Source organism: Apteryx rowi, unplaced genomic scaffold (genome assembly GCF_003343035.1).
Source record: "Apteryx rowi isolate R43461 unplaced genomic scaffold, aptRow1 scaffold_346, whole genome shotgun sequence".
Lineage (NCBI taxonomy): Eukaryota > Metazoa > Chordata > Aves > Apterygiformes > Apterygidae > Apteryx > Apteryx rowi.
The window spans coordinates 49,935-77,897 of record NW_020449930.1 but is presented as its reverse complement, the minus strand read 5'-3'; the positions used below and the strand labels follow the sequence as shown (position 1 = coordinate 77,897).

The 27,963-nt window shown below is 35.9% G+C and overlaps 1 protein-coding gene across 1 annotated transcript in view; it reads right to left on the bottom strand.

Moving 5' to 3' along the window:
- The window catches only part of COL28A1 (collagen type XXVIII alpha 1 chain), an 88,743-nt gene that overhangs the window by 20,683 nt on the left and 40,097 nt on the right, over positions 1 to 27,963 (bottom strand). The window contains exons 13-25 of the mRNA XM_026072648.1: positions 27,787 to 27,855; positions 26,245 to 26,313; positions 25,207 to 25,275; positions 22,780 to 22,848; positions 21,900 to 21,968; positions 20,469 to 20,537; positions 19,297 to 19,368; positions 17,208 to 17,276; positions 16,538 to 16,609; positions 15,833 to 15,901; positions 13,018 to 13,086; positions 7,991 to 8,059; positions 5,832 to 5,900 (exon numbers count right to left, since the gene is read on the bottom strand). Of these exons, the coding sequence (XP_025928433.1) occupies positions 5,832 to 5,900; positions 7,991 to 8,059; positions 13,018 to 13,086; positions 15,833 to 15,901; positions 16,538 to 16,609; positions 17,208 to 17,276; positions 19,297 to 19,368; positions 20,469 to 20,537; positions 21,900 to 21,968; positions 22,780 to 22,848; positions 25,207 to 25,275; positions 26,245 to 26,313; positions 27,787 to 27,855 (903 nt within the window). The remainder of the gene's footprint in view (positions 1 to 5,831; positions 5,901 to 7,990; positions 8,060 to 13,017; positions 13,087 to 15,832; positions 15,902 to 16,537; positions 16,610 to 17,207; positions 17,277 to 19,296; positions 19,369 to 20,468; positions 20,538 to 21,899; positions 21,969 to 22,779; positions 22,849 to 25,206; positions 25,276 to 26,244; positions 26,314 to 27,786; positions 27,856 to 27,963) is intronic.

Here is a 27,963-nt window from a genome sequence, read left to right as displayed (position 1 = left end):
CTAGTTTTCTTCTCAAGTATCAGAGATGATCTTCTTCTTGTGATGACTTGGGACTTTTATATTACACATCCTTTGCTAATGCAAAGACCCACAATACTGGCAATGCCTTAAACTTTCTGCTCTATTTTTCTGGCATATTCTAGCTGAAGATCTAAACACTTAAAAATTACTGTAGATTGTAGCACTTAAGTCTGGTATACAGTGCTATGGCCCCTCTGCAGTGGTAGAGGTAGATATTCTTGTTCTTTTAAAAAAGTGCCTGGTTTCTCAATTCATCCCTCAAAACATTTTCTTACCATTAGCTTGAGATTTTCATATTACTAGCAAATACCAAGAGCTTAAACAATTGCACCCATCCTACTATTTAGTACCATCTACTACCAAAGAAAAAATTACTGGTCCTCTATGTCCCTGTACACCATAATACAGCCTTAAGCTGTTTGTAGGAAAACTCTTCTAGAGTAGATGTTGCCCAGAGCAGGCAAAGGATTCTCTGCCCCAGGCTCCCTCTGAAACCTGCCAGAGTTGCCAGAGCACCTCTGAGGTGGATATACAGATAAGGTTTTGTAGTACACATTGTTTTTAGGACACTCCTGGCAGCTGTGGACTGTGAAGCAGCCTGTAAGCAGCTGTGATGGAAGCTGAATGGGAAATAACTGAACAGGTGAACAATTCCTCATGGTCCAGTATCCAATATACCTGCACTTAGACCAGCCCTAAACAAAAAGAGCACAAGGGTGTCTTGAAATTGCCTCTTTCTTTCCATGGGCAACACATTCTTATGCTGGGTTGTTCCAGGTGAAGGATTGAATTTTAGCCTCACATGCTTAGCTAATACCATACATCTCATTGAAAAGCTCTTTGGTAGAAGTCTGCAATAATTCTCAAAGTTTCTATATTTCTTGGCTTGGAGGAAAAAGACCTCACTTGTGCTTTCTGAGTTGCAAACTGGAGCAGTTCTTGTTTCTAAGGTGTGACACTAAGCTATCCTTCAAGGAATTCATTTCAAGAAGGATTTAGTACTTTTCTCTGATAAGCTATAATTCATTTCCTATATTGTTCTTGCAGATAAGCTTGTCACCATCAGCAAAACAGTGAACTAGAAAAACATCACTGAAATGAACACTGAAACAAGAAATAAAGAGCTGACCCAAGATAGTGTAAAACATGGGACTCCAATGCCTGTTCCTTATCATCTCAAAAAAATGAATCATTCCTTATCATATCAAGAAAACTCATTAAATGACCTAAAGATCACCTAAAAATAAATCTCGGCTTCCAAACATATATTTCTCATTTACTGTAAGGCTTGTATATTTGATACTGAAACATACAATAGACATAGCAGTACTCTCTTTAGTGAGAGCTAGTGGCTAGCAAAGGTATTTGTAAGAACAGGTAAGAAAAGAGACACTGCATCTCTACTTTCCTCAATTTAGTTCAAATAGACAGGACCCAAGCTGCAAAAGATATTTACCCTTTGACTGGATCCAGCTCAAATGCCCATGCTTTAGGGACAAGGCTAGAGGTTTTAGTACTCCCTCTGTTATCCAATTAGTGAGAATGAAGATTTCTTTATTTCTAGTGATGTGCTCCTGAGGACATGAATGTCTGTCACCCACCTCCTAGTTGGCAATAGTGCTTTTAGATCCCTTTTTTTAATTATATTCTGAGTTTCTGTGCCCCTATTTTAATGCTACAGAAAATAAGGTGCCATCAGGACTGAATGCATCCCAGATGTTCCTATTTTGTTTTCATGTGAATTTGACCTCTGACACATAAAATTCCTATCTTGTAGTGTGCACATATGTGAGCCATTTCTGAAAGTGAGGAGAACAGAGCTCTGATTCAGCTGAGTGGAACATTCCTATATAATGATACTCAAAGGAATTTCAAATTGACTAGTGTGTAAATTTATGAGTCTCTTTTATCAAACAAATGTCCTTTTTTAATATGCAGAAATTTTTGCTGTTCTTTTTATATTCATTTTTCATGTGGAAGGGATGAGAGATAGCCAGTGCACTTATATTTTATTTAAAAAACAGATGATTGTCCATTCTATGAGCTAAGTTACGGGGGAATTCTTGTAATTCAGATGAATCTTTTCCCCTTGTGGTACCTTTACTCCTAGGAAGTTATGTAGAGAGTAAGGATTCAAAACTTGGTATTAGCAAACAGGACAAGAAAATTGCAGGGAAGGAGAAGAGCTGTTTGTATTTTTAATTTTTTTTACTGTATGCCCTCCACAATGTTTAGTCCATAAGCATGGAACTAAATCACAGATGTGATTCTCTGTGCATTGCATGCTTTGGTGCAACAGTCCCAAACTGCAATAGCTACCACTGTTCACCTTTCATAGAATCAATATGCCTTTTCCCCTAAAATATTTAGCTCTGGTTGGATTAATACAACAATCTAGTTTCATCATGAAAAATAAACATCCTTTTTTAAAATAAAACTACAAATTAATTTTATCAGCAGTTTTCAGCTCTTGATTTTTTAATTTTCTGACAGATACTGTTAGATAAGCAGTTCTCTGAGAGGCCAGATTTAATGCTCAGCATCACACTGCAACACAATCAAGCCTGTAGATCTACACAAGACTTTTCATACAAAATTTGACATAAGCATGATTTGGCCTAATTGTGTTATTTGCAAAGAAACACATTCATGCAGATCACCCAAACAGACTTTGGGTTTGCATGTGCATTTGCCTGAACCAGATTGCCTGCAGATTCTGGGTTCTTGTTCATAAGGCTATGTAACACTCAGCTCCCAAAACCACAGGAAGCCCTGTCCTATTAACCTGAAAAGACAGATTCCTTTTCATCCATAATTTTTTCAACAATTTGGTTCTTAGAATCAGTGTAATCCTGACAATTTTTATGACAATATAGTTGATTCTATGAAAACGTGGAAGATAAAGACTTTTAATTTACATGACAACCCTCATCTGACCTGGAATTCTCAGAAAACTCATGATAATAATGATGGCAATTTATCAGCTCACCTTTACCTAATCTTTTGCTGGCTTCTTTAAGGATAGGAGCTTTTGGGGATATGTTTCTGTTATTTGATGTTCCATTATACTATTTCCTATCATAATTAAATCCAATTAAACTATAAAAGTCTCATCTCTTAGTCATAGTTAACTATTTCATTTTTCTTCAGTCAAACCCTGGTTGAAGGGGGCATGCTGGTTGGCATGCCTACTGCCAAATTTATTATTAATCAATAATGTTCAGTTAATAGAATCACAGATCGTAGTCCATGTTTATCCACAAAGAAGATACTACCAGTAAACCTCTTTTACTAATATCACAAACATGTTTCAACCCACAGACCTGGAGGGATGGTAATGCTTCACATGCTCTTCACTGGCGGAGAAGAGACTGACAAGTAAATGTCGCTGGGATGTGATTTCTTTATAAAGGAATACATCAAAGCGGCTTCAATTGGCAATGATTTACATCAGTTAGAGATGAAAGTGAAAATTGTAAGTATTAAAAGAACTAATAGATTATTTAATTAAATATATATGTCATTATGTCATGAGGCAGAGTAGTTTAAGAAAGAATGTGATAAAAAGACCAGTGGCCCTCCTTTCTCCTACAGAAATGAATTAGATGAGGCTCCAAAGGAGTCAGAAGAAATGGTGGTTAAATGGAAGTAGTGAGATATTTTTAAAGTTCTTAGAAATGGATTCCTATGAGAAGACCAAACTTTTATCTAAATTTTAGTATTAGCTTAGAGGCAAAACTCCTGGGGGGGGGGGGAAGACTGATAAAGGAATTAGAAATACAATGTTGAAACATTTCCCAATTTTCTTCATAAAATAAAAAAAAAAATCTAAAGTATTCTAAAGTTCTAATCAATATGTGACCTAAAAAGTCACACTAACTACTACAGTATAAAAATCATTATAAAAATTTGGAGAAAAGAGACTTAAGACTAAAATCATATAAGAAATTGCTTTAAAATATCCCATAGAGTGGTTTTATTTAATGATTTCCTCATTATATATATATGTGAAATAGGAAGCAGAGAGTTTGTTGCAGTAGAAAGCAAAATAAATATTGCCCAAACACATTTTTTCCCAAACAGAAAGGACTTTCAACTCGGGTTCCTGGGACATGAGAATTCCCATTTAAAATAAACAAACAAGAATAAGGTCTTAAAATATAACCCCCAAAAAAGAAAACAAAACTGAAAGCCATTCATCCCTAGAATAACCAATAGATTGGCAATAGATATCTGAAAAACCTGTTTTTTTATTCCTATTCTGAATTACCACTTATCAATACATTTCACATAAAGTAATGGAAGGGCTGGCACATGACTCAGTTACTAAAGAACTAAAATTGATTTCATTGACGGCATTCAATACAGACTTACAGAAAATAGATACTGCTAAATTAATTGGATTTTTTTATATGTTTGCCAAATACAGGTATTAGCCTTGATATAATACAGTCTTATAAGGCAATTCTTTTGGTACTACAGAAGAATATTTCATTAAAATCCTAGAATACTGTACAAAATTATTGAGGCAGACATTAAAAATATATATATATATAGCTAACTGATAGGTCTCAAAATATAGCAATAAACAACAAATCATCTTTAACTACATCTGGTTTTAGTGAGATTTTGAAGCGAACTTTTTTTTACCATGTACCATTTACCATTTTTATCAATGGCCAGGAAAAAGCATAAAATGATCTCAGATAACATTTAAAGAAGGTTAAGAAAGTTCAATTGTTCAGCTGGAAAGAAGTAAATGATCTGACTTTCAACATAGTAAATGTTATGACTACAAAATATCCAGGGGCATCTTACTTTATGTCTGTATGTATAATTCAACATACAGAAAGCAGTGTATCCAAGAAAAGAAATTTGGAAGTCATGTCAGGTCATCAAATAAGATGATCTCACACTGTGATGCCATGGCTGAAAGATTACGATCCCCAGAAATTTAAATTAGAATGTCAGTGGGAATATAGAGGTTTTATTACTTTTGCCTAAAGATTGATGCAACTCCTACAGGAATATCTCATCCCTTTCTAGTGTTCAGGAAGGGAACTAATAAATTGAAGGGATTTTAGAGAACAGCCATGAAAATTATTGAGGGAAGGGAAAATAGTCTCTGTAACAAGACAAATTGCTCAGTCGAAGTAGCTACTTGAAGAAAAATTGGTGGAGACAATTTTAAGTCAGCAGACAAAAGATACAATAAGATTAAATATAAAGAAATTTGATTTAAACAAATCCAAAATGGGAATAAAAGATTTTTTTTTTCTGAAAGGAAACCACTAGAATAGTTGCAGTGAAATTTCTCACAACTGCTATTTTTTAAAACAAGGTTTATGTCTGTGTTTCTGAAAAGTATCATATAGAAACAAATTTAAGAACATCATAGTGCCTGGCTTAGATAAGAGATCAAAAAGCAGATCACAAGTTCCTTTTGCTCTTATGAATCATGAATCCATGTAATTGCTGGGACAGACAATTTTTCAAGTGCATAATACTGTGCTGGCATTGGATTCTGAGTTTTGCATAAAAACTCCAGTACGTAGAAACATCCTGGATCTTTTGGTCTATGGCAAATCTTTATTTTTGCATCAAATCTGTGGATAAAGCAAGAACTGGTTTGTGTCTAACATGGCAGAAAAGCCTATTGCAGGCTTTTCTTCTGACTGTTATAGAAAGCAAGAGTTGAGATTGCAGTATTTTGTCATATATATAGCATCCTAATCTAAACCATTTGGTTTTGGAGATGCTTGTCTACCATGTCTACTGTTCAGTTGCATGTACTACCGTTATACTATTACCTTCGGTCCAGGATCTCCCACACCTTTTGGGCCTGCTGGTCCTGGAGGCCCTGCTGGTCCTGGAGGTCCCTGGTACATCAGACGAATAAAAAAGCACGTTAGTAGTTGGCCTAAAGGAGCAGTACCTCTGTTCTTCCCCAAAAGGAGAGTTACAGAACTAGTTATGAATCCCTCCATTTCAGCTGTATTTTGTCAAAATTCTTGATATGACTGACATGTACTGAGCAGTGGTCATCCTCAATCATAGGCAGAAACCTGAAAACACTACCAGAGTGCAGAAGAAAAGTCCAGCTCTTAACTTAATAACATTAGAACTGTTCTTAACTCAGACAAAGCAGTCAGAAAGCTCACATTGCTCTACAATTCATACATTGCAGCCATTACACACATTGTCTCTGGTATCCCAGATCTAACCCATCTAGAGTCTGGGGCCAGGTCAGAACTAACATATTTTGGTCTATTTGTGTTCAACAGTTTGTTCTGTTGAACTCCCCAGTGAGTCCCTCAGAGCCAATTCAACTGCTCTTCATACTGCTTGGAGGCATCCTTATCTTCCCTGTCTTTACTTTCTTACAAACTGAAGTAGCTTCAAAGCATGTCTTTTAATGGCCATTTAATTCTTGAACTTACTGAAACAGAATTGACTCCTATATCCCTGTTTTCATACATTCCTCCATCCTGTTGTTGCACTTCAGTTCAAGTGACTCTGTAGTTCTGAGAAACCTTACCCGAGTTCTCCAGCACCTTGCCCCAGCTAGTTTCTCTAAAAGTTTCATTTTGTTAGATCATTTATTATTCTTTTCAGAACCTAGTTCCTACTCACTGTTCTTAAAAGGAAAGGCCAGGTGCTCTCCCTCTCCTAGGAGGGAACTGTTTGCACAGCCATTACCATAAAAGCCAGAGAAGCCAGTGTCAGGAAGTTCTAGCAACTCTCTTTACAAGACACAAGACAGAAGTAGGTGCTACGCTGTTGTAAGGGAAATATTGTTTTTTCCTTAACCATTAGAGGCCAAGCAAGCATGCGTCAAAATATAGGATTGGAGAATATCACTAGGAGCCCTGAGAAAATAAAGAGAACAAGAAACAGCTTTTTAAAGAAAGAATGAATGTATTGATACAAACTCATCTACATGAGCAGTAACCACTGCTCAGTTATAGCAATGACCACATATGTTCTGCCTGATACAGTCCTTCCAGGCTTCCCTCACAACTTGGTCCTCCTCATTGTCAGGAGCAAGCTAGTCAGTTATCACTGGCTCTGTTACCTGGGCAGCACCTGCTGTTCCCACCCTCCAGTCAGGTGTTTTCCCTGTCTCCCACAGACACTGTGGAGGACACAGCAGGCAATAAAAAATCTCGAGAAAGAACCAGATGTCTGTACTGAGCCTGAGCGGTCATCTCCACCAGCTGGTCAAAATGCACCTCTGCAATCATCCTACAGGAGATAACTGAATTCAGAGGCTGCAGATAAGATTTAGTCTAATGTTGCCTGGATTACCCTCACCATGATGCCCCTGGAGCAGGTGGCTGAAAAAAGGAGGTCTCACCATTTCAGTTCCCTCTCAGTTGGGTTATTATACCGCAATACATCAGAAGAGGCAGATGGCTGATTAGGTGATACATTCTAGGATACATGGTTGTCCTAGCTGTGGTTCAGGATCAGAATAGGAATTGTTGCTAATACCTAAGCTGTCAAACATGTTTGAGTGGATGACTGAGATTTAGGGTGAGTGCTGATATGCCCTTGTAATGGAATTTGCCAGCTGGAATGTTCAGGCATTAACTTTCTCAGGAGCTAACCATTAGAAAAACAAGGAGGGACAAGTCTTCAAAAAAGAGGATCTGACCCCCAGGACAAAAAGCAGCTGAGAAACCAAGGAAGTGAAGGCTCCAAGATTTGGTTAAGCAGATCTTATCAGAGATCTTGAAGACAAAATGTCAAAAAAGAAGGTGGAGGAAGGGAGATTCAATATATGAGAGGTACTTAAATTAGCTAAAGGAGGAAAGAGAAGCTTAAATGCACTTAGTTATCTCAAAGTAGCAATGACCATTAAAAAACTAAATATTGAGTTATCACACAGCAATTCATTTTTTGTGGGACTCAAAGCACAGGATCTAACCACCAGCAAGGAAAAGTATAGAATTAAAATTATACTTACAGCTTCACCTTTGTGGCCATCTCCTTTTGCTCCACGTGGTCCAGGTAGTCCAGGTAGCCCCTGGTTACCCTAATTAGAAAATAATCAATTGGGCATTGTGCCAGTAACTAGGTCATCAGTTATTACCACGATAAAATGTTTATTTACAAACATCTGAGGAAACTTTTAAGATCCTTTTGGAAATATAGAATAGCAGTTGCCAGCTCTTGCAATTTGTTTGCAAAGCCCAGTAATTTTTAAGCTTTTTTAATGCAGTTTCAGTTGCTGAAATTAAGATTTCAGAAGAATAGGAGGTCTCATTAAGTGATGACTAATTTCTAGATTTGTAGTGGCAGAAAGAAATTTTCAGAACATTGACAACTTCAACCAATTAATAGTTATTAATTTTTTAAGTTATTTTAGTTTAAAGTTATTTAAAGTTATTCTAATTTAAAGTTTTTTTTAAAGTTACTTCATGATTTTGGGGGATAACAGTTGTTATTTTTCAACAGTGAATTTAACAATACTGACATGATATGCCAGCCTTAAGTTATCTTGAATTATATTGCACATTTTGCGTTTCAGAGAAATCACACTGGTTCTTTCATACAGTAAAGCAAAATAGCATTCTACATGGGAAAGAAAGAAAAGAAATATAACATATTATGTTATATACATATAATTTCTCTTATTTTAGGCTAAAATGCTCTGTATCAGGAGACCATCACTGCTTATGTTGACTCTTCCACTGACTCCTACTAAGAATTCTGCACATTTGAAAAAATTCAATATTTCCTTTCTCTACAAAAAGGAAACCAAATATCAATCTTCTCCTCTTCCCTCTCTTCATTCCCAATTTTCCTGGCATTTAATGAGCAAATTAGCAGTTTGCAATACACTGTTACTTGCAAAAAGAAGAAGGTAAGTGTCCTATGTGACAGTACTGCCAATGAGAAATCCTTATTGATACTTGTAGGCTGCACACCCACCCCACTCCTAAGCATGATATGTGTATGGACATACAGGGAGCAGTATATGCCCTTCCTCAGTCCCAGAGTGCCAGGAAGTGTAAATGGACTCTAGAAGAGAATGTTGGAGGGTCAGTTGTTAATGTACATACAGATAACACCTCTTGAAGAATGCATGCAAATAGCATTCCTTTCTCCTGTCCATTCCAGCAAAAATAAGTACCTAGAAAAAAGAAATTACAGCTGACTGGACAATGGTGGACTGCTATTTCACAAGTGCATTGTGCCTGGAAGTTTCATCAATAGCATAATGCTTCAAGAAACTGTGAATGGAGTCCTGATAACAGCTCCAGCCTCAGGGACTGATCTGTCTGAGTCCAGTGTCCATGCATGGAAAACAAACCAACAAATCCTGTAGTTAGATATCCAATAAAATCAGTGTCCAAAGACATCCAAATGTCTTTGAACCCCTCTAGCATGCAGTCAGATCTTCCTAACCAATTTAGCCCTGTCAAGAAAAAATAAAAGAGCTGCTTTGACTCTCCTCAGGTTATACAGTGCAGGTTAGCTCAGGAGGTATATGAATGAAGAGAAACAATGGAAAGTCAATATTCTGGTTAAGATGAAACTCTGAAACCATTTTAAGAAGGAATTTGGAATAGGGATGCAGGCATGCTTCATGCTTAAAGAAAACTGTACATGGTAGTTCACTGGTAACAGTATGAATCTCTCCTATTCTCCAGTCCAAAGCATTTTTCACTGAAAGACTTTAAACACAACCTGATCACCAGATTCAAACTATATCAGCCTTGGAAGATGTTTCTTCATGTTTCCTAAAGAATTCCCAAATCATGCAATTCTGATCCAGTTCTGTGAAAATTTAACCAGCAAGTATACTTTTAGTCCATAAACAACTTCGTAATGGAAGGCCAATATAACCTTTTCTTCATACTAAATAGTTCTAAAATTTTGGATAAAATGAGAATTTTTTTTTTAATGTTTAGTAGCAGTTTTTTTAAACTGTAAAGGAAATCATGAATTCATCTCTATTTTTACCTCAAATTCCAGTGCAGTAAAGAACTGCCAAACAGATGTTTTCATTTAGTCTTAGCAGACCACTGTAAATACCAAATACATGTTAACACATTCTCTTCTACAAGAATTGGCTGGTTTTGTCATTAGTAATGCAGTTATAAATCCACTCAAGATTATGTTCCAAATCTGTAATAAATCAAAGTTCTCTAGTCCAGCTTATTTAGTTTCAATTTGTTTATAGCTGCATCCAAAGCATAGAAGAGATGGTCTGGGAATTCTGCTATGATTACTGCCTCCCACAGTTTTGTGGGGTCTAGATAACACAACCACAGTGACTTACTGCAAGTCAACAAGGTAAGTGCTGTTGTTGTCACTAATGGTATGCTGAATTAATTCATCTATATTGCCATCCTTTCCAAGGAAGCTTTTCTAAACTGATTTCCTGAAACAGTAATGTAGGGACAATTTCTTCTCCACTCTTAAAAAAATAAAATAATAGATGATAGAGTATAAACATAAATCTCATGTCCATGGTTTTCACTTTCTCTAGACATCCCCATGTGTAAATAAGAGGAAAAAGTTTCAAAATATTTGCAGGTGGGATTTTGCACATCCAACAAAAAGAACACTTTCACTGTTGAGAAAAAAACTTAAAATAACTGGCATAATCAAAACCTAAATTATTAGGTATGGACATCTATAGGTCATGTTTATTGCTTCTTTTTATAGGAAATGAAGCAACATTCCAGATTATAGACAATGTAAGCCATTATAGAGTTGCTGAAAACTCTAAAATAAAAGGTATTGAATGCATGCGGATCAATGTGCTATCCAGCACCATCAAAAAAGGGTACTGATAGATGTCTGTTAATTCAGGAGTAAAACATAATTGGTATTCCTAAGACATTATCACACAAAAGTTTTTGCATTGAGTAGCTTTGTCTTGAGCTATATTATGTTAGGTATGCACAAACTGATCAGTCTCTGCATATTCTCAAAGTGAAACAGTGGAATTTTAATGCTCAAATTTGTATAAATTTGAAACATTTTATGTGCAAACAAGGTAGATGTAGAAGAAAGAGATTTATTAATGAGTTCCATGATCCCAACCTGGGAAGGTGATCAAAAGAATGTCATCTGTCCCCAAATACACAAAGAAGCTTTTCTGAATTATTCCCTAGTCACAWGTGGCAGAAGGCTTATGGAAAGTTTCAGTCCAGATTATGACTCATAGAAGTACAATATGATATCATAAAATGTATTCGAGGGGAGGAAGTAAAAGCTGTGAATTAAAAGGAAATATATACAGTTTTTACAGTGGAGGACATGGGATCTGTTCTAGAGATTGGACTGTTCAGATTGTTCATAAATAATATGGGAAGGTAAATGCTGAGTGGCAACATTTTCTAATGAGGCCATGTTATTCAAATTAATTAAAATGAAAAGCAATTTCAAGAGGTTGAGGAAAACCCTACAGTAATGAGTAACTGGCAGACAAAATTCACTGCTGATAACAAATGCAGTATGCATGGAGAAAAAGCAGTCATAACTTTATGTACCTAACAGAGATCCTGAACTACTATTATTACTTAGGAATAGGAGAGGGTTAGAACAGTTCTGTGATAATGGCACTCTTCAGTGGTAATCAAAAAAGTAAATTAGGAATTGCTATAAAAGTATAGTAAACAAAATAGAAAATGTCACTACACCACTATATAAATGCATAAGCACCTGCAGTGGACAGTATGAGCAGAAATCAGTATGTTACATTTAATTGTGGTAAATCCATTCTTAATTTTTCTTTGTAGCAGTATTTATGTTAATCAAGTAGTTTTAATAGTTACAGTTAATGCATCTTAATGAATGCTACTTATAAGACAGTGGAAACTGTTCACTATATCATAATTGTCACTTATTAAGGCAAGTGTCCCATAGACTATGAGACCAAACTATTGTTCTCTCATTTTGCCTCATTAATCAGTAAGTAAGAACTATGGGAGGGGAACTTTGCAGTATCATACCAAAACCTTTCATCCTTTAATTTGTAAATTAATATAGAAACAGATATAAAATAGAATTTATTTATTTATTATTAGATAGAGAATACTTCTAGAATATAGATTGTTTTCCTCCCATTGGTTTCCTTGGAAATGGGATGGCCCTTGGTCTCATGTTATTCTTCAAGCAGCCTTATGTCAACTCAGTGCACTACAGAGGAGAATGTCCTACTATTCTGCCTCTACTCATGACCCTTTCGAAAATGATCCTATGAGTACCTTTCTTCTGCTGCTTCTCTACCTCCTGTACATGAGCCAGTTCTGTTTAAAAAATTGATAAGCTTCCTCAAAACAGTTCTCCTTCCCCTTTGAACAGTCTGGTCACTTTTTCAAAGACTGCAATCCCCATGTTACCACCAAATCCTCAGTTTTATCTCTGGTCTTTCACTTGTGTGTGTTGATCTTGCCAGTTAACTACTAAATGCTTGCATAGTGAGCACAAAAATCCTCCTACAGACTATTGTACTCCATTCTCAGTGTTGAAGTTAAAAATGTAAAAGATATAACCAAGTAAAGCCTATTCTGTAACCTAAATGTAAATAAGTACTTCTAAAAGACATATCTTTTAAAGTCATTATGTTGGGTCTTACCTATGTTTTTGAATGTCCAGGACTGGCAAGACTGAAACACAACAATCAAAATTACTAATACCTTTCAGTTTATACTCACTAAGAGCATATGTGTCAAAGACCGTATGAGATAATGAAAAGTAGAGATGAAACTGAAGAGCTACCTTCCTAATGAAGAGGACCTAAGGAAAGTTTCAGAAGTACACTGGACTAGTTATTTAATTCATTTTGTTTTTCTTATTTGAAAAGATCAGAAGTATATTTTAAAAATTCGCTCAACCTGGAATAATGGAAAAGTTGAAGAACTGGTTGGTTACTTTTCTGAAGAATTTGTGCAAGTGGTTTCTGTAGCCTAGTAAGAGCTTTACTTATGTCTTGTGTTTCTTTACGTTCCATCTTTTCGCTCAAAGAATTCCTACCGTTGGTCCCATTATTGAATTTCCAGGAAGTCCATCATCTCCTGGTGGCCCCTTGGGTCCCGGCTCCCCCTATCCAAAAAGAAATCAACCCAAAAGCATTTTGGTTATTTTCAGTTTTAACTAAAGTTTTACAGAAAAGAAACAATATTCAACTCTTTCTCACATGACAATTTCTGAACTAGAGACTATGTCATCAACATTTGTAGAAGTTTTTGCTACCTTAAGAGAGGCTACCTTCTAGCCTCTCTTATACTTTTGCTTCTCCTCAAGAGTGTCAAAAGAGTTTTTCCTGTCTTGAGGAATAACTTGACAGCTTTAGTTTTCAACTGAAGGTTGAGCGTTACAATTCCGTTTCAGGGGCCAGATTCACCCATGGCTTCTGCCTGCTTTTGTGAGCACAACTGAGCACAAATTGATGCAAGGCTGGCATAACCTTGTTTCTGCCAGAGCACCTAGAGGACAGCAAAGATGATTCAGCGACAAGTGCCGGCACAGACAGAGCCTACAAATGCAATGGCTCGGCACTTCAAAGTTGCAAACTCCATATACCAGCTTTTATAAAGACTCGGGAAGAAACTTCAGTTTTTTCTCAAATATTATCTGTTACAACTGCTGGTGATCTTAGCTCTGCCAGCACCTTTCCTGGAAAACAATCAGGCTTAAGTTTCATTTTTCCTCTATTTATCCCTTCACAGAGCAAAATTTGGCTCCTTCTGGTGTTTAATCTAAGACAATGGATATTTTACTTTACATTAAGGATCCTACAAAGAAACTTTCAGTTTTCAGTGGAACTTGATGAGATGGAAAGTCTGTATCTCAGGGAACATTCCCTAGGGAATTAAAATCAAACATTCTATCAAAAGCAGCTGTAACCATGAGAGAGGAATATGAGAAAAAAAACAGCTATCTAATGTTACTGTCTTTATATTATTAATAGCTTAATGGTCGTCAAGGGAAATAAAACTGTGGTCCCCAAGCGTGGGTGTAGTTTTAATTAAATAAATTTCCAGTGGACACAAACACAGTTGTCTAGGAGTTTGACATCTAGCAATTGCCCAGTACTGCACCAAATATTTAGAGATGCACTAGAAAGACCTCAGACCCTGACAACTCCCAGGTTTGAACAACATGCTGATTCCCTACATTAGAAATTTATAATGTCTGGCTTCACTACTGCAGATACCAGGATGTTCCAAGAACACCATTACTAGTATCGTACTTTCTGGAACAGAGAGAGAAAATGAACTTCTCTGTAACCTGTTACATTATTGAGTGATACTTAAAAAAATGTAGAGATTCTTGCTTAAACAACGAAATTATTTTGGAGCTAAAGAGACAAATAATTATGTATTTTCTAAAAATCAACCTGCATTTCATAATTACCCATGCAACTTGTTCTGTTGCATCAGCCATTCACATAAAAGGCCTGATCTAAAATTTAGTAAAGAATCTGGAAAAACTCCTACAGACTCCAGTAGATTTTGTATCGTGGCCAAACTACTATGAAAGTGATATGAATTGTAATGAAGTGAATAAAATCAATGTGAAAAAGGCAATAAAGTCTTCAAAGCTCTTATTTTTCAGCAAGAATTTTACCAGTGGACTTTTTTGCCTATCCAAAAAGTTGCAGTATCCAGAAAAACAGTGTCATTTCAAGAAGGGAGACCAGTGTTCTGAAACCTGCCTTCATGCCTGCCAAGAAATCTGGTACATTGTAATGGTTTTAAACCAATAAAAGAGATATGAGGAAAATGCCACACTCTTCTCCTTTCTTTCTTCTTTGTGACTGACTATTACTGCATGTGTGCCCCAGGCTTCCTCCATTCCCTTCTTCGTTCCTCCATACACAAACAAGTCCACACCATGTCCTAGCTCCCTGTGATGTACTGTTGCCAGGCTAGTGAACACACTGTATATACCATACCTACATGTGCATGTGTGTGGTTATGTGTGTATCTTTAAGGAAGAAGAAAAATGGGAATAAAATGACTTCAGAGTGATAGGATGTGAATTAGGGATTTCTATACCCTGAAAACATCACCAAAACTTAAGTGTCAATTAATGTTCAAATTACCTGCTATATTGCAATATCAACAACTATTTTCTTCTTAAAATAAAAATGGGGTGGTGGTGAATTTTCAAGTTTCTAAACTTTCAAAGTTAGCTTTATTGTTGCTGAATCTGCTCGTTTTACTCAGAACGACAAGTCCCACTCATTTCAGTTAGATTTTTTCCATAAATGCAATGAGGAGGATTTAGCTCTAGTTATCTGGTATATGATATTTCATTTATAGTAGTATCTACTTGGGAGTGTTCACTTGGGAGTGATGTACAAACAGTCTTCACCCCAAAAAAACTGTAATTCATCATATAACTCCCTGGAACCACACATAGAAACATTCCTGGAAGACTTACTTGAACAGTTAGGAAACTTCTAGTCTTTAAAAAAAAAAAAAAAAGTAAGTGAAAGGGTAAGTGAATTTGAAAACAGAAGGTTTCAAAGTGATTACACAATAAAAATACAGTGTATAAGGTTACTCTTTTTTTTTTTTTTAAATAAATGGTTTCAGGAGGTAATAACATGCACTAAGTTGAGCACTGTGTTCAACAGCCTCTAAACACTGTTAGTTTTTGATACTTTCCAACCTTCCTTACCTCTAAAATTCAGCCACCTTTGTTTCAACCAAAAGAAATTTTAACTCCTTTGATTTTTATTCTTTTAACTTTGACAGAAATGTGTGTTATGAATTTTTTCCATCTCTGGTTTCCAGCAAGCACATATCAGATAATCAGCAAGCACATATCAGATAATCACCTTTGGTCCAGTAGGCCCCTGAATAGATGATCCAGCAACACCAGGTGGCCCTCTCTCTCCAGGTTCCCCCTGTTACGAAACAGTATCATCTAGGTTTAAGCATACAGTTACATTTCCAGCACAAGTAGCAATAAGTTTTATCAAACTTTAATAATATAAAATAGCTAAACTACTTCAGGGAAAAATGGACAATATTTTGGAAAAAACATATTTCAATTTATTGCTCTTGTGGAAGCTGTTCCAATTTTTAAATAACTATTGGTTGAATATATATTTGACTTTTTAAACTTTAATTAACTTTTTTGTGTAGAGTTTACAAAGCCAACTGAATAATCTGAACACTTGTATGGTTTAAGTTTCCTTATCATTCAGGGTGATACTTACTACACACACAAAGGCCTAGCAGAAAGTTAATGTTTCAAAGTCAAAATTTGCAAAATGTCATGGTTAAAGTCACTTGGACAACTTTAATTTAGCTTTTTAGTGCTCAAATGCAACAAAGTCTGTAATTATATGTTTGCTTATCCTTTTTCTCCTCAGGTGCATGTATCTTTCAGGGTAAAGGATGGACATATTTCTGCTTTTCCTTTTTTTCCTGTGCAAGTCTCCAAACATCATACACTTGAGGAATTTGTAGGTTACAGAAATCCCATAGGTCCTGTATCAAGTACAAAGGGAAGGGCTACCCTGAAAGAGCAAGCTTACTTTTGGTCCTGCTGGGCCTTGTACTCCTTTATAACCAATCAGTCCTTGGGATCCTTTTTCTCCTGGGTCACCCTGATCAAAACAAAGATTTTGTTTAAATCACAAAAAAGTTTCATTCACAGCTAGGAGATACACAAATAAGCAAAAAAGACAACTACAATGAAGCCCATAACTAGAAAGGTATTTAGATGTTTCACTCCAACTGAAATCTCGCTCAGTTTTAGAATCTGTCCCTAACGTCATAAATTTTACCAGGTGAGACAGAAAAGCATCTCTCTCTCTCTACTAATATATCTTTCCAGGCTTTTAATTTCATATTTAGGCATGTAAATAATGACTGAATTTCCCTTTGTTCCTCCTTCTCTCCCTATCAGCATACTGCTGTAATTTGTCTCCTAACTTTAAGAAAAATTCTATACTAAACTTTTAGAAAACCTCAATTATCCAATTAACTTCTGTCTCTATGTTTATAGTCTGGTTTTGCTGCACTTGTTCAGGCTAAGGAATGCATTGTTCTCTCTCAAGCCCTTTTAAATCATCAGTTAAAATACAATTACTTCTTTAAGATATAATGAATGAAAAGATAGGCCAAAAACTGAACTCTCATAAAACAGGAGCATAAAATATTATTATAAAATAGTATTTCTCAAGTGTCCATGTTAAGCCATACCTTTTGGCCTACATCTCCTTTGCCAGGGGGTCCTTCTGGGCCTCTTGGACCTTGATCTCCCTTTTCCCCCTAACAGAGATCATATGGTTAATGAATTTTCATTTAATTATATTTATTTAATCAATTAATAAATGGACTTCTGAGAACAAAAGCTTGCATCAATACTTCTCCCAAAATATCATTAAAAAAAATCTGGTTGGAATTTTTTTCTGCAAAAAAGAAAATATTGAGAATGAAAAAGATACCACCATTTTCCATCTTCTTAACCTCTCCACCCCCACTCTCCTCCTGCATTCATATTCTTTATTTCTACAAAGATTTGTAGTAGTGCCAATTGCACTTGCATTAATCTTTTAGGAATAATTCCATGCATATACTCATATGACAAAGAGAAATGTTTGCAAAGTTATCACAACAGATCTTATGTGGACCAATTCTGAGAAAAATGATTTTTAAGAAGCAGCAACTTTATGCAACTCAGTAGACAAAAACCAATCCAGGCTGCAAATATTTGCCACAGATACAACTTCAAATAGTTCACAAATAGTTCACATATTCCCAAATATTTGATAGATAATTTTCCTTAATATAATATATTAAGATCAACAAGATTAGTACATTAGAATGTCTGTAGATAAATCAGAATTTGAAAAAGAGATTATAATTAAAAGTCCATTTCTGATTCTAGCTGTTGATGAACATGATATTACAGAACCTTCTTGTGTTAGGCACCAGTTGGAATCCCATTTCTGTGAGCCAACTTACCACCTGCAAATAAATGCAATCATATCTCTGTGCTCACTATTCACTGCAGGCATCAAACAATTCTTTGCACTGCCTTGAAAACCTGAGATAGCTCCTCAGTACTAAMACTTTCAATTTTAACGAATTATGACAAAAAGGTCACTGCACCAAGATGATCTTCAGAATGATGGTAACATGTGAGAGGAAGAAACCAGCATTCCCAAATACAACAGTCAAGCTCTAATTTTAACACAACATCCACACTTAATTGATGTATCACTTGTGATACACTGGGATCTTCATTTCGAGCACTTTAATAGTAGGTGACTTCAAATTTATAATAAAACTTAAGCAACCACGGAAATGCTAAATATTTATCCAAAATAGAAAACTTATCTCCTCAGGCTGCAGCTGTCAAGCTGGTGTTTGCACTGCCTTCGTAGCTGAAATTGTATGGATAAGATGAAGCAAAATGTGAAGCTGGATTCTTAATATGAGATATTTATTATAGCTAATCAGACATTTTCTGATTAAAGGCATATAGATAAAAAATGCTGATTTGCATACACTGAACCATGTTCAGTTAATCAGTTCAAAGTGTTGGGCAGCTGCTACCCTCATTTAAGAGCTGCACAGTAGCAAAGTTTGGAAGGACCCTGCTTCTTAGCAGCTCTTCAAGAATGAGCCAAAGAGCTGATTTTTGCTCACTAAGCAGCTCATTCTTTTTGCAAAAATATAGATTTGAAAGTCTCCTCATAATTTATTCTGCAATGACTATTTTGGGCTCTCTGCTTTGCTTTCCTCTAAAACTTCTTTCCACCATTTTGAAACTATGATTCTTTTTTCCCATGATGAAAGAGTTTCTCTTCAAATCTCAGAATTTCTTTTAGAAATGGCCAGCACAGGTTTTAGCTGCCTGTAACAGTTTCTGTACCATGCTGACAGACATCAGCCGGAGCTCACAATTCAGCTAGTGTGCCCTAGGTCACACTAATTTGAGCATGACCTCTTGGCGTCAGAGAAAATTTGAGCAGACTGTGAGTAATAGACTAAAGACAAAAGCTAACTGTTGTCCAAAAAGATCATGAAATCTAGCAGCAGTCAATAGCCCACAAAAGCCAGGGGAGCTGGAACAGTTACTGATTCAGATGGGAGCCCCTAAATTTAGTTAAATTTATTGGAAACTTCCTCTCAATTAACATACTCCCTCTTCTTGACAAAACTATAAGCACATGCCCTCCCCCAGGACGAACAACTTGCTATTGCATACCTGCAAAGTAGTGTAAACCAAATTTGGTCTTCTTTCATCTACACCTTTTACATTCAGTAAACTATATTGCCTTACCTTTTTCCCTGCCTTCCCAGGGTCTCCCTGCACCCCTTTCTCTCCTGGGAGTCCTGATAGACCTATATCTCCCTTAGAGAAGAATAAATAATTATATTTGCATACCTCAATAAGTTCTTCTATTCTGTACAATGGATTAGAATATTAATTAATGTCATACAGTATTTCTGCTGTTATTCCCAGTAAGTTAAATATGCTATAAAGTTAGTAACTTTTTCTAATTGCACAATCTAAAATACATATTTTAAATTTCTTTCTTGGTTTTGTATTAAATAAATTTACATTTATTTGGCAAGAAAAACACATAATTAAATGCTGTTTGTTTTCCGTATGCAAGAACAATATGACAAGAATGTCATTTATTTGCAAAGTCAAACATCTGGGTCCTAAGGAATAATCAACCTAAACTGCCTGTCCAACTTAATCAATTCTCTTATGCATTTACATTATAGTCATTGGTTTATCTGATCACATATCTTCTGTCTTATTCATTGCATGAATTGGATGACACTAGTAAAGTGTTTGTACCATAAATGAAGTTGTTGACTGCAGGGCTACTAACTCGCTGCATAAACTGGTCTAGGTATTACTTTTAAGACAGGCCTTGCCACAAAGAGTTGAAACCACCTACAGGAACTAGTCCTGCTAAGTACTTCTTGCATGATCCTAGGAAAAATCACTTAAAACAAAATGACCATGTCATTTTACCTTGCTTTTTTTGGAAATCCTACTTGAAACACCAATGACCTGGTATACAGCCTTCAAAAATGCAGCTAAAGTCAATTAAAGCTGTAAGTCGTCACCAGCTCTACTAACACATGGGAGGTACGGCCACCACTGTCACACAGACTGGGTTTGTTTCAATCTGTGCAGAGGAACAGAGGTAGCAGTAGCCTTTCTAACAGGTCTTGGAGATATGTCATTAGCTTAGAAAACACAGGGACAAACTCTGTTCCTGTTATGGCTGCCATAATGATTTTAGGAGAGAGGGTGAGAGTCCTAGCACAGCAATACGTGTTTAAAGGATAAAACTGTGAAGTTGGAGAAATATCTGTCACTGAAATCCCTCCTTATTTTGATCATAGTCAATTTATATCACATAAACCTTCTATTTAGTTTATCAGCAATCTGGGAAAGAATTAGAAGCAGTAGCAGTTAAAAAATAGGCTCACCTTAAATCCTCGTACTCCAATTCCTGGAAGTCCTGGTTCTCCTTTTTGTCCAGGTTCACCTGGTTGACCCTAGTAACAAAAAATCTTTTTTTTTGGCAAAGGAACATAGTTGAGCTTCATTCATTACTTGTACAATTTCACTAGTTGCTTTAGAGATGGTCAGATTTTCAACTGAGTAGTTTTCCGTGGTAAAAATCTATTCTTTCAAAACCCCAATAACTTGTAGGGCTTCATCAACTTTATTTAACTTTGCAATGGGGGGAAAAAGTCTGCGTGAATCATTCCAATTTCCTCATCTTTGTTTTAATTCTCTCTCTTAAATATATTTTATATTTTTTATTTTATACCAATATATTTAAGATTCTTTTGTCACTGAAAGAAAGGTGAGTCCAAACAAAGAAAAATCAGAACTTCTGTTTAACAGGAAATTTTACCATCTTGATTCTTCCTTCTAGTACTTATAAAACAGTTAAAGAATTAGTAATTCAAATTTTCAATCTTGCTTTTTAAAATACGTTTTCATGGTAGGGAAAACTTCCTCATATAGAACATTTTTCACAACTACTTATTTTTCTCTGCATTAATATTAAAGATTGTTGCTGTAACTGCTCCTTACATGCCAAAGTCCAGAAGAAAATGATTGTATTTCTCCATGCTTTCTTTAGAGTAACCACTGTGTTCTTTCTGTAGATCAAGATGATTACACAGCATACTTCTGCTTTACATTTTATCTGTTCATGCCACTTCCTCTCCTGAATATATGGTCAATTCCCCTTTTTCCCCTCATGCAGTTCTCACCTGACACTGTACTGCTAGACACTTGGGCTTTGACAGCAGTGATTTCTTGCCCTGTTTTCTTGTTCTCTTCCTACTTTACCTCCTGCTATGATGCAGTATCACCTACTAAATATATTTAAGTTCTTTCTTCTCTCCAAGTCTTTCTAATACATTTTGGTTCTCGCTCATGTTTACCATGGAAGGCTGAACAACAGACAGAGGTAAGAAGTAAGAGCTAGTCTGATGGGGCTAGGCATAAGTTTCCAAACCATCACAGGTTTATAGCTAAGTTGCTCGGTAAAATGCTATACTTAAATACAATGTGTATATGGCACTAAACTCATTTGATATGAACATATCTGAAAGATATTTTGTTTGTAAATTTGTGTTCATTCAGAACCTAAAATCCACATTCACAAAGCTGATAAGTTAGAGGCTAAGCAGAAGCCATATGTTGCATTTGGGGAACACCTTGATAACATTGGAACTTTCCTCTCAAAGATCAAAGCTGAATTGTTGTCTCCAATGAACAGTTACATTTTCATCTCATCAAAACACGCTCTTGAAAAGCCTGGCGAAGATACGTTGCTTCTTGCTGCTTGCTAGTGCTTGTTGCTTCTTGCCATTTTTTAAAAATCATGTCTGAACCATTACCTTTGGACCTGGCAGACCAAAACCTTTAGATCCTTTTGCCCCAGGGCTTCCTTGTGGACCCTGTATACCCTAAAAACAAAATAAAGCAGTTAATGTAACATATGCTTCCATGCTTGAAATTCATCATCCATTTGGTGCACCTGATTTATTCCTATGAAAATTATTGTGCAGATTAGACCAAATTTCTATTTTCTTGATTCTAATACCATTCAAATCAGTTGGGATCATTTATATCAGCAAGCTTTGGCTAAAGACTAGTTTGATACTTTTTAAAATGAAAATCACTGTGAGACTTTTAATGTCTCCGTATCAGAACTAGAGCTTTGATCAAATTAAAAAACAAAAAATGCATGCAAATGTTCATTATATCTCCAAAGTATAGGCCCTGATCCTTTTTCTTTTGAACTCAGTAGGAAAACTATTTTCCTTTAGGAGAGCAGTAGGGTCCATGCACCCATCTTTCTCATCCATTAGGGTGGCAAAAATAGATGAACAGGATTAGAATTAAGCCTGGTTCTCCTAAATAGGAGATGCAGCCTGCAGTCTACCTGATGAAATTGATCGCATGTTGCTGCTATTGCCAATAAAAAAAATGAAAACATTTAATTCTGAGATATAATAACTGGAATTAACTTATATAACACAAGTTATCCTCATCCATCTGATGGCAGTGAGACTTCAGGGGGAATACTATGTCCAGTCTTGGCTGGGTCATTTTATGAAAGAACTAGACAAAATGCAGGGCGAATTTCACACTAGAGCTAGGCAGTTTATGGGCTCCCTCTAATTTAAGAATGGAATAGACAAATGTCTGACTCAGCTTATACCAGCCAACTTTGTCATATCTGCAGCTGAAGATCTGTCCGTGACTCAAACTTACCTGGCTTCCTGGATTGCCTATTCCAGGCGGTCCTGCTGGGCCCTGTGGTCCCACTTGGCCTTGTTCACCCTATATTAAAAATTTTGTAAGTATACCAGGGAGCTAAATTGCAATAATCTATGTTAGTTGATTAACATATTTAAACTAAACACAGAGCAAATACCCCAGACTGTCTTATCTTGAAGTTTGCTACTTCAATTTGATTTAAATGAGTTTTGAATAAGAGTCTACCTAGGGCAGTTGATATAATAAGAAAATAACACACCTTTCTACAAACTGCATCTCATTTATAACTTTAGACTATCACAGCTATAACATTATTAGTAAAAGGATTTGTGGCCTGTCTTTACAGACTGAGATTTAATGTAAAGATTTTCTTGTTCTGAAGTATACAGAGTTTCTTGCACAACACTCAGAAGAAAAACTGACAAGTGTAAGTTGTAATCCAGAGAACATTTTTGAAAAATATTTGCCAAGCTGTCACAAAAAGGTTGATTTAGTTACAGACTATTGTGAATAACTTTCATGAAGACAATGTAAAAGATCTATATGAAAAATTGCTGGGAAGATGATTTTAAATTATTCTGAGACATCTCATATATTTATTATATAAGTTTATGTCTATGCATGCATACAAATTTTATATATTTTGTGTGTGTGTGTATACAGATATATAAACACACACCCTCATTTTAACTAAAATAATCTATTTAACAAAACTATCTATTAGAATAAAAATAGCAGCAATACATAGCACTTTTATATCCAAGCCTAAGGAAATACAATGGATAAGTAAGACATCAATGTGAAGCATGTCTCTCAGAAAGAACACTAATCAACTATGTTACCAATCTCCACTCTAGCTGTCTGAACAACCAAATTAGCTCTTAACCTCTGTCTACTATGTGCCACTTCTGGAATTGAAGAAAGGAATTAAGATCCTAAAGCAAGACTTGGACAAAATTCAGCCACCCACGCTCAAGACTGTGATRCTGAAAACTTCTGCTTGGCTATGCTCCAGACATGGCATCAATTTTTAGCCTACTTTTCGAGGAAATAAAGCTTATAACATTGTACTTTCTGTCTATCTGTCTTTTAGTCACTCCTAAAATCTTCTGAAATTATCTGCCATTATCAAGGAGAAGAGCTGGAAGGGCGAAGACCTCAAAGACAGTAGGTTCCTACAACTGTCAAGAAAATGGTCAGCTGCATATAGAAGGGAAGCCAAGCACACTGAAGGGGGAGGAGGGCTAGGTTTTTTATGTGTGTTTGTACAGGGAAAGGAAATCAGAGGTACTGTAGAGCACTTGGGGAGGGAATGGAGGTATTATGTTGGGGGGATCATAAGGGTATTGAAAGGGTCAAAGATCTGTGGAGGTGTCAGGGATGTATGACACCAGGCCCTAGGAAACAAAACTCTCTTAGTTCCACTTATCTCAGAAATGCTTATTTACTGTAATGTTCCCAAACACTTACTGTCCCGATACTGACTGAATTTTTCCTACACAGACCTGTGAATAAGACAGCTCATTCCTCTGCAGATAAAAAATCTTCCTGTATCTAAGGCCTTGAGCAAGACTGTCTGGCAGGTGCTCACTGACCATGCCTCTCACAGAGAGACCAAATCAGACTAACCATAGCACCTAGCTTGCTCTGAAGATCTTAGAGACTACTCGATTGGAGAGTAAGATGAGTAATTGAAGTCCCCACATCTGAGAAGAATGTCCTGCTGACTAAGGTGTTGGCTACTTTGGATGGGAGTGCTGACCTCTCCTTCTGCTGAAGCCGTGTGCTGTGCAGTGAGGAACACAAGTTGTGGGACGTGAGGGCAGGAAAACAATGGGAAGTAGGACTAGGGCTACGGCACTAAACCATGAGAAGGAAGATCTGGATCATTGTCTCTGTCTTTGGGACATTTCGGCATTTTTCGGCATTTTTCACCAGCCGTTGTCTGGGGACGTACAAGATACAGGTTAGAATCTCCTGAAGCAACAGGAATCAAAACTGTTGTGGATTACACTTTCGGGGACTGGATGTCAAAAAGCTAACAAATTTCAGAAGCTAGATTGTTCGCTTGCCAGCCCCAGATCCATTAGGCTAGATGAGACAAACAGGTTTTTAATTTTTTTTCCTATTTAATTAAAATATGATATATTTAGAAATAATACTTATAGGATAAATTTAGGAGGAAAAAAGTCCATTTATTCCCTCATTCTCCCAGTTTCTTACAATACAGTCCTTGGTGCTCTCAGTTAATACTAGAAGGCTCATATATTTGGATAGATGAGTGCAGTCTGTGAAGCTACATGAAATGGTGTAGAGTAATTCCTCATGATTCCAGCTAGAATATATTTACATATTGTTGTAATACTGTGTGAATAATTCATCATTAATTTTACTATAAATATATAATGCTCTGTGCCTCACCTTATCACCTTTGTTTGGTTGCCCTGGCAGTCCAGGTGGACCAGCAACACCTTCAGAGCCTTTTTCACCCTAGAAACATGTGGCAGTTGTACAACTGTATTTAGGAGTTTATAAAGGAAACCATCCCAGACAAATTGGTCACCACAATGATGAAGAAAAAAAGTATTCCTTCACAAACAAACAAGATAATCAATGGAATTACTATTAGGGAAAACAATTCAGTTACAATTCATAACATACTACATCTGCATTTATTGTGTTGTTGAACTAATTTATTTCAGAGGACTTTAAAGAAGAGAAAGGAGAAAATGAAATAGCAAGAAGTAGGAAGGTACATTTTGAAAATGCAATAATATGTTCATTAGGAAAGCAGATGGAGTAGTTCAGAAACTTCTGGTGCAAGTGCATGGCTAACATCTTTTCTATAAAAGGAAGAAAAATATTCTTTGCTTAGTAGTCCAAGACTAGACAAGACAAGTTCTAGAGAATCTTGAAACCACAAAATAAGAGGGCTATATTTTGATAGGAAGCTTAGTTGTGATTTAACTACAAATCTTTGCTTATCAATATTTATTAAAAAAAAGGCATGTTCACATATATTAATCTAGTGACTGCCCTTAAGGATGGAGCAGTCCGTAGAGACTCATACAATCCATGCTTTAGCTTCCCAAAACAGCAAGACAGAAGGAAAACAGTTCTTGTATGCTTTCTTCCAATACAGAATGTAAATAGCTAAATAGATTTTCAGAAGACAATTTATCTCATCAATGCTACAAAAATAAGATCTCTTATTAAAAACAGAAATAAGAATTCCACTAACTTCTTACTGTCAGAGAGATTGTACAACTTTTTGGTAATTAGTTTGATAGAATTCTTCAACTGGGAGGAATGTTCAGAGAGCACAATGATTAGAAGACCAAAATCCATCAGCTCATATTTTGTACCAGTGAAATGATCAGTCCTCTTAAATAACTTAGATACAATTGCAAATTTGTCCCACAAAGTTTAAAAAAAAAAAAGTAATTATTGTAAAACTACCTTCTGGCCTTGAATGCCCTCTCCTGGTAGTCCTTTCTCACCTGGTAGACCATCAGGGCCAGGTGGTCCCTGTAAGAAAATAAAAACATGTTCAGACTACATCAGTAATTACTGACATTTTGCCTAACTTGCTAGCATAACTCCTTGCATCCCTCATGACTCTGATAACTGCAGTAAATAACACTTCCACAACAGCTGGCTGAGCCTAGGCAATTAAAACAAAGTGCAACAACCCTTAACTGGAGGATTTAGATTAGAATAAGCTAATGCTGAAATAGTGAGAATAACATAATTAATGCCTAAAGATTGTATCCTTAAAACCCAAATGAGACTTTGAATTAATTTAAATAAATACATTTACTGCTGTGAATTTTATTGCCTATAATTTCATATACCTAAAATCATTAAAATAATTAATTTGAACATATTTTTTTCTTTAAAAATGGCATAACTCACAACATAAGATTGTAAAATAACATGTAACATTTTGGTATGGAAGAAACAGTAAAACTATTTTTTTTAAATGGCTAAACATGCAAAATTAGAGAATGCCAATTTGGCTTCAATAAATATTTGCAATGCCTCTGTTCCTCCAGATAATTCAGCTAACTTTCATTATCCGAAGTTATAGAAGAGTTTTTAAGGATGGTCTTGATAAAATGTAAAGTTTCTACATTTTTTGGTGAGAAAAACTCTCTTTTGGAATCACAAGGTGACTTTTAAAATTTTTATTAGAATGAAATGAGGATCCTGAAATCGTTTTACACCAATCCACATGTGTGGCTCCTTAATTAATAATCTCATTGTGATTTTTAATGAAATAGACAGGAAAATATACATTTTAAACTATGTCTAGCAGGAAGAAAAAGCAGCCAGTGGGGACAAACTCAATGATGAAAAAAGACACCCATTTGCTACAAATCAAAAACACTGTTTCCAAGAAGGCTATCAGAGGAGAGAACTGTTTCTGAAAGCTACAAAAAAGCTTGTTAAAGCTAACTTATTGTAATTCAAAATATAAAGAAACAATTAAGAGCATAAAGAAAAAGTATGTTGGCAAATTTGGATTTTTGTTTCTGATGCAATTAAAAATACACAGAGGTGCTGAGGAACAGCTAGGCCCTTAGATTTTCATCTTCTTTAAATTTGATCTTAGACAATTTTTGAGACTGTCCTTAACTCAAACAAGTACTTGTACACCTATTAATAAACAACTTCATGTCTTTCTGCAAACCGGATACTGTAATCTTGCTCACATGGACCAAGTAAACTCCTCCTCCCCCCTCCACAAAAAACAAACAAACAAACAAACAAAAAAAMCCCCCAAACTTGTTTGGAAATGGCTCTACTCCCCTACTCTGGTAAGCTACATGCAATTAGTATTGCAATATTGGGCTGACACATCCAAACACATTTCTGCTGTCCAGACTAGATACTGAGTTGTTTGTGGAATCAGTTGTCAATATAGTTGCTATCAATAAATTAGGGTCACTAAGACTTATTTTACTATTTCTACTTCCAATACATATACCACTGACTTACCGGTAATCCTGGCTCACCAATTCCAGGGGGTCCTGGGAATCCAATTTTTCCTTCTTGGCCTTGAGCCCCCTTGTGAAAAAGAATATTATAAATTTCAGTCCTAATTCAACATGATGCTTTCGAAAAATTTAACATTTATATATAGATGAGTTAATCATGTCGCCAGACAACTCTGAA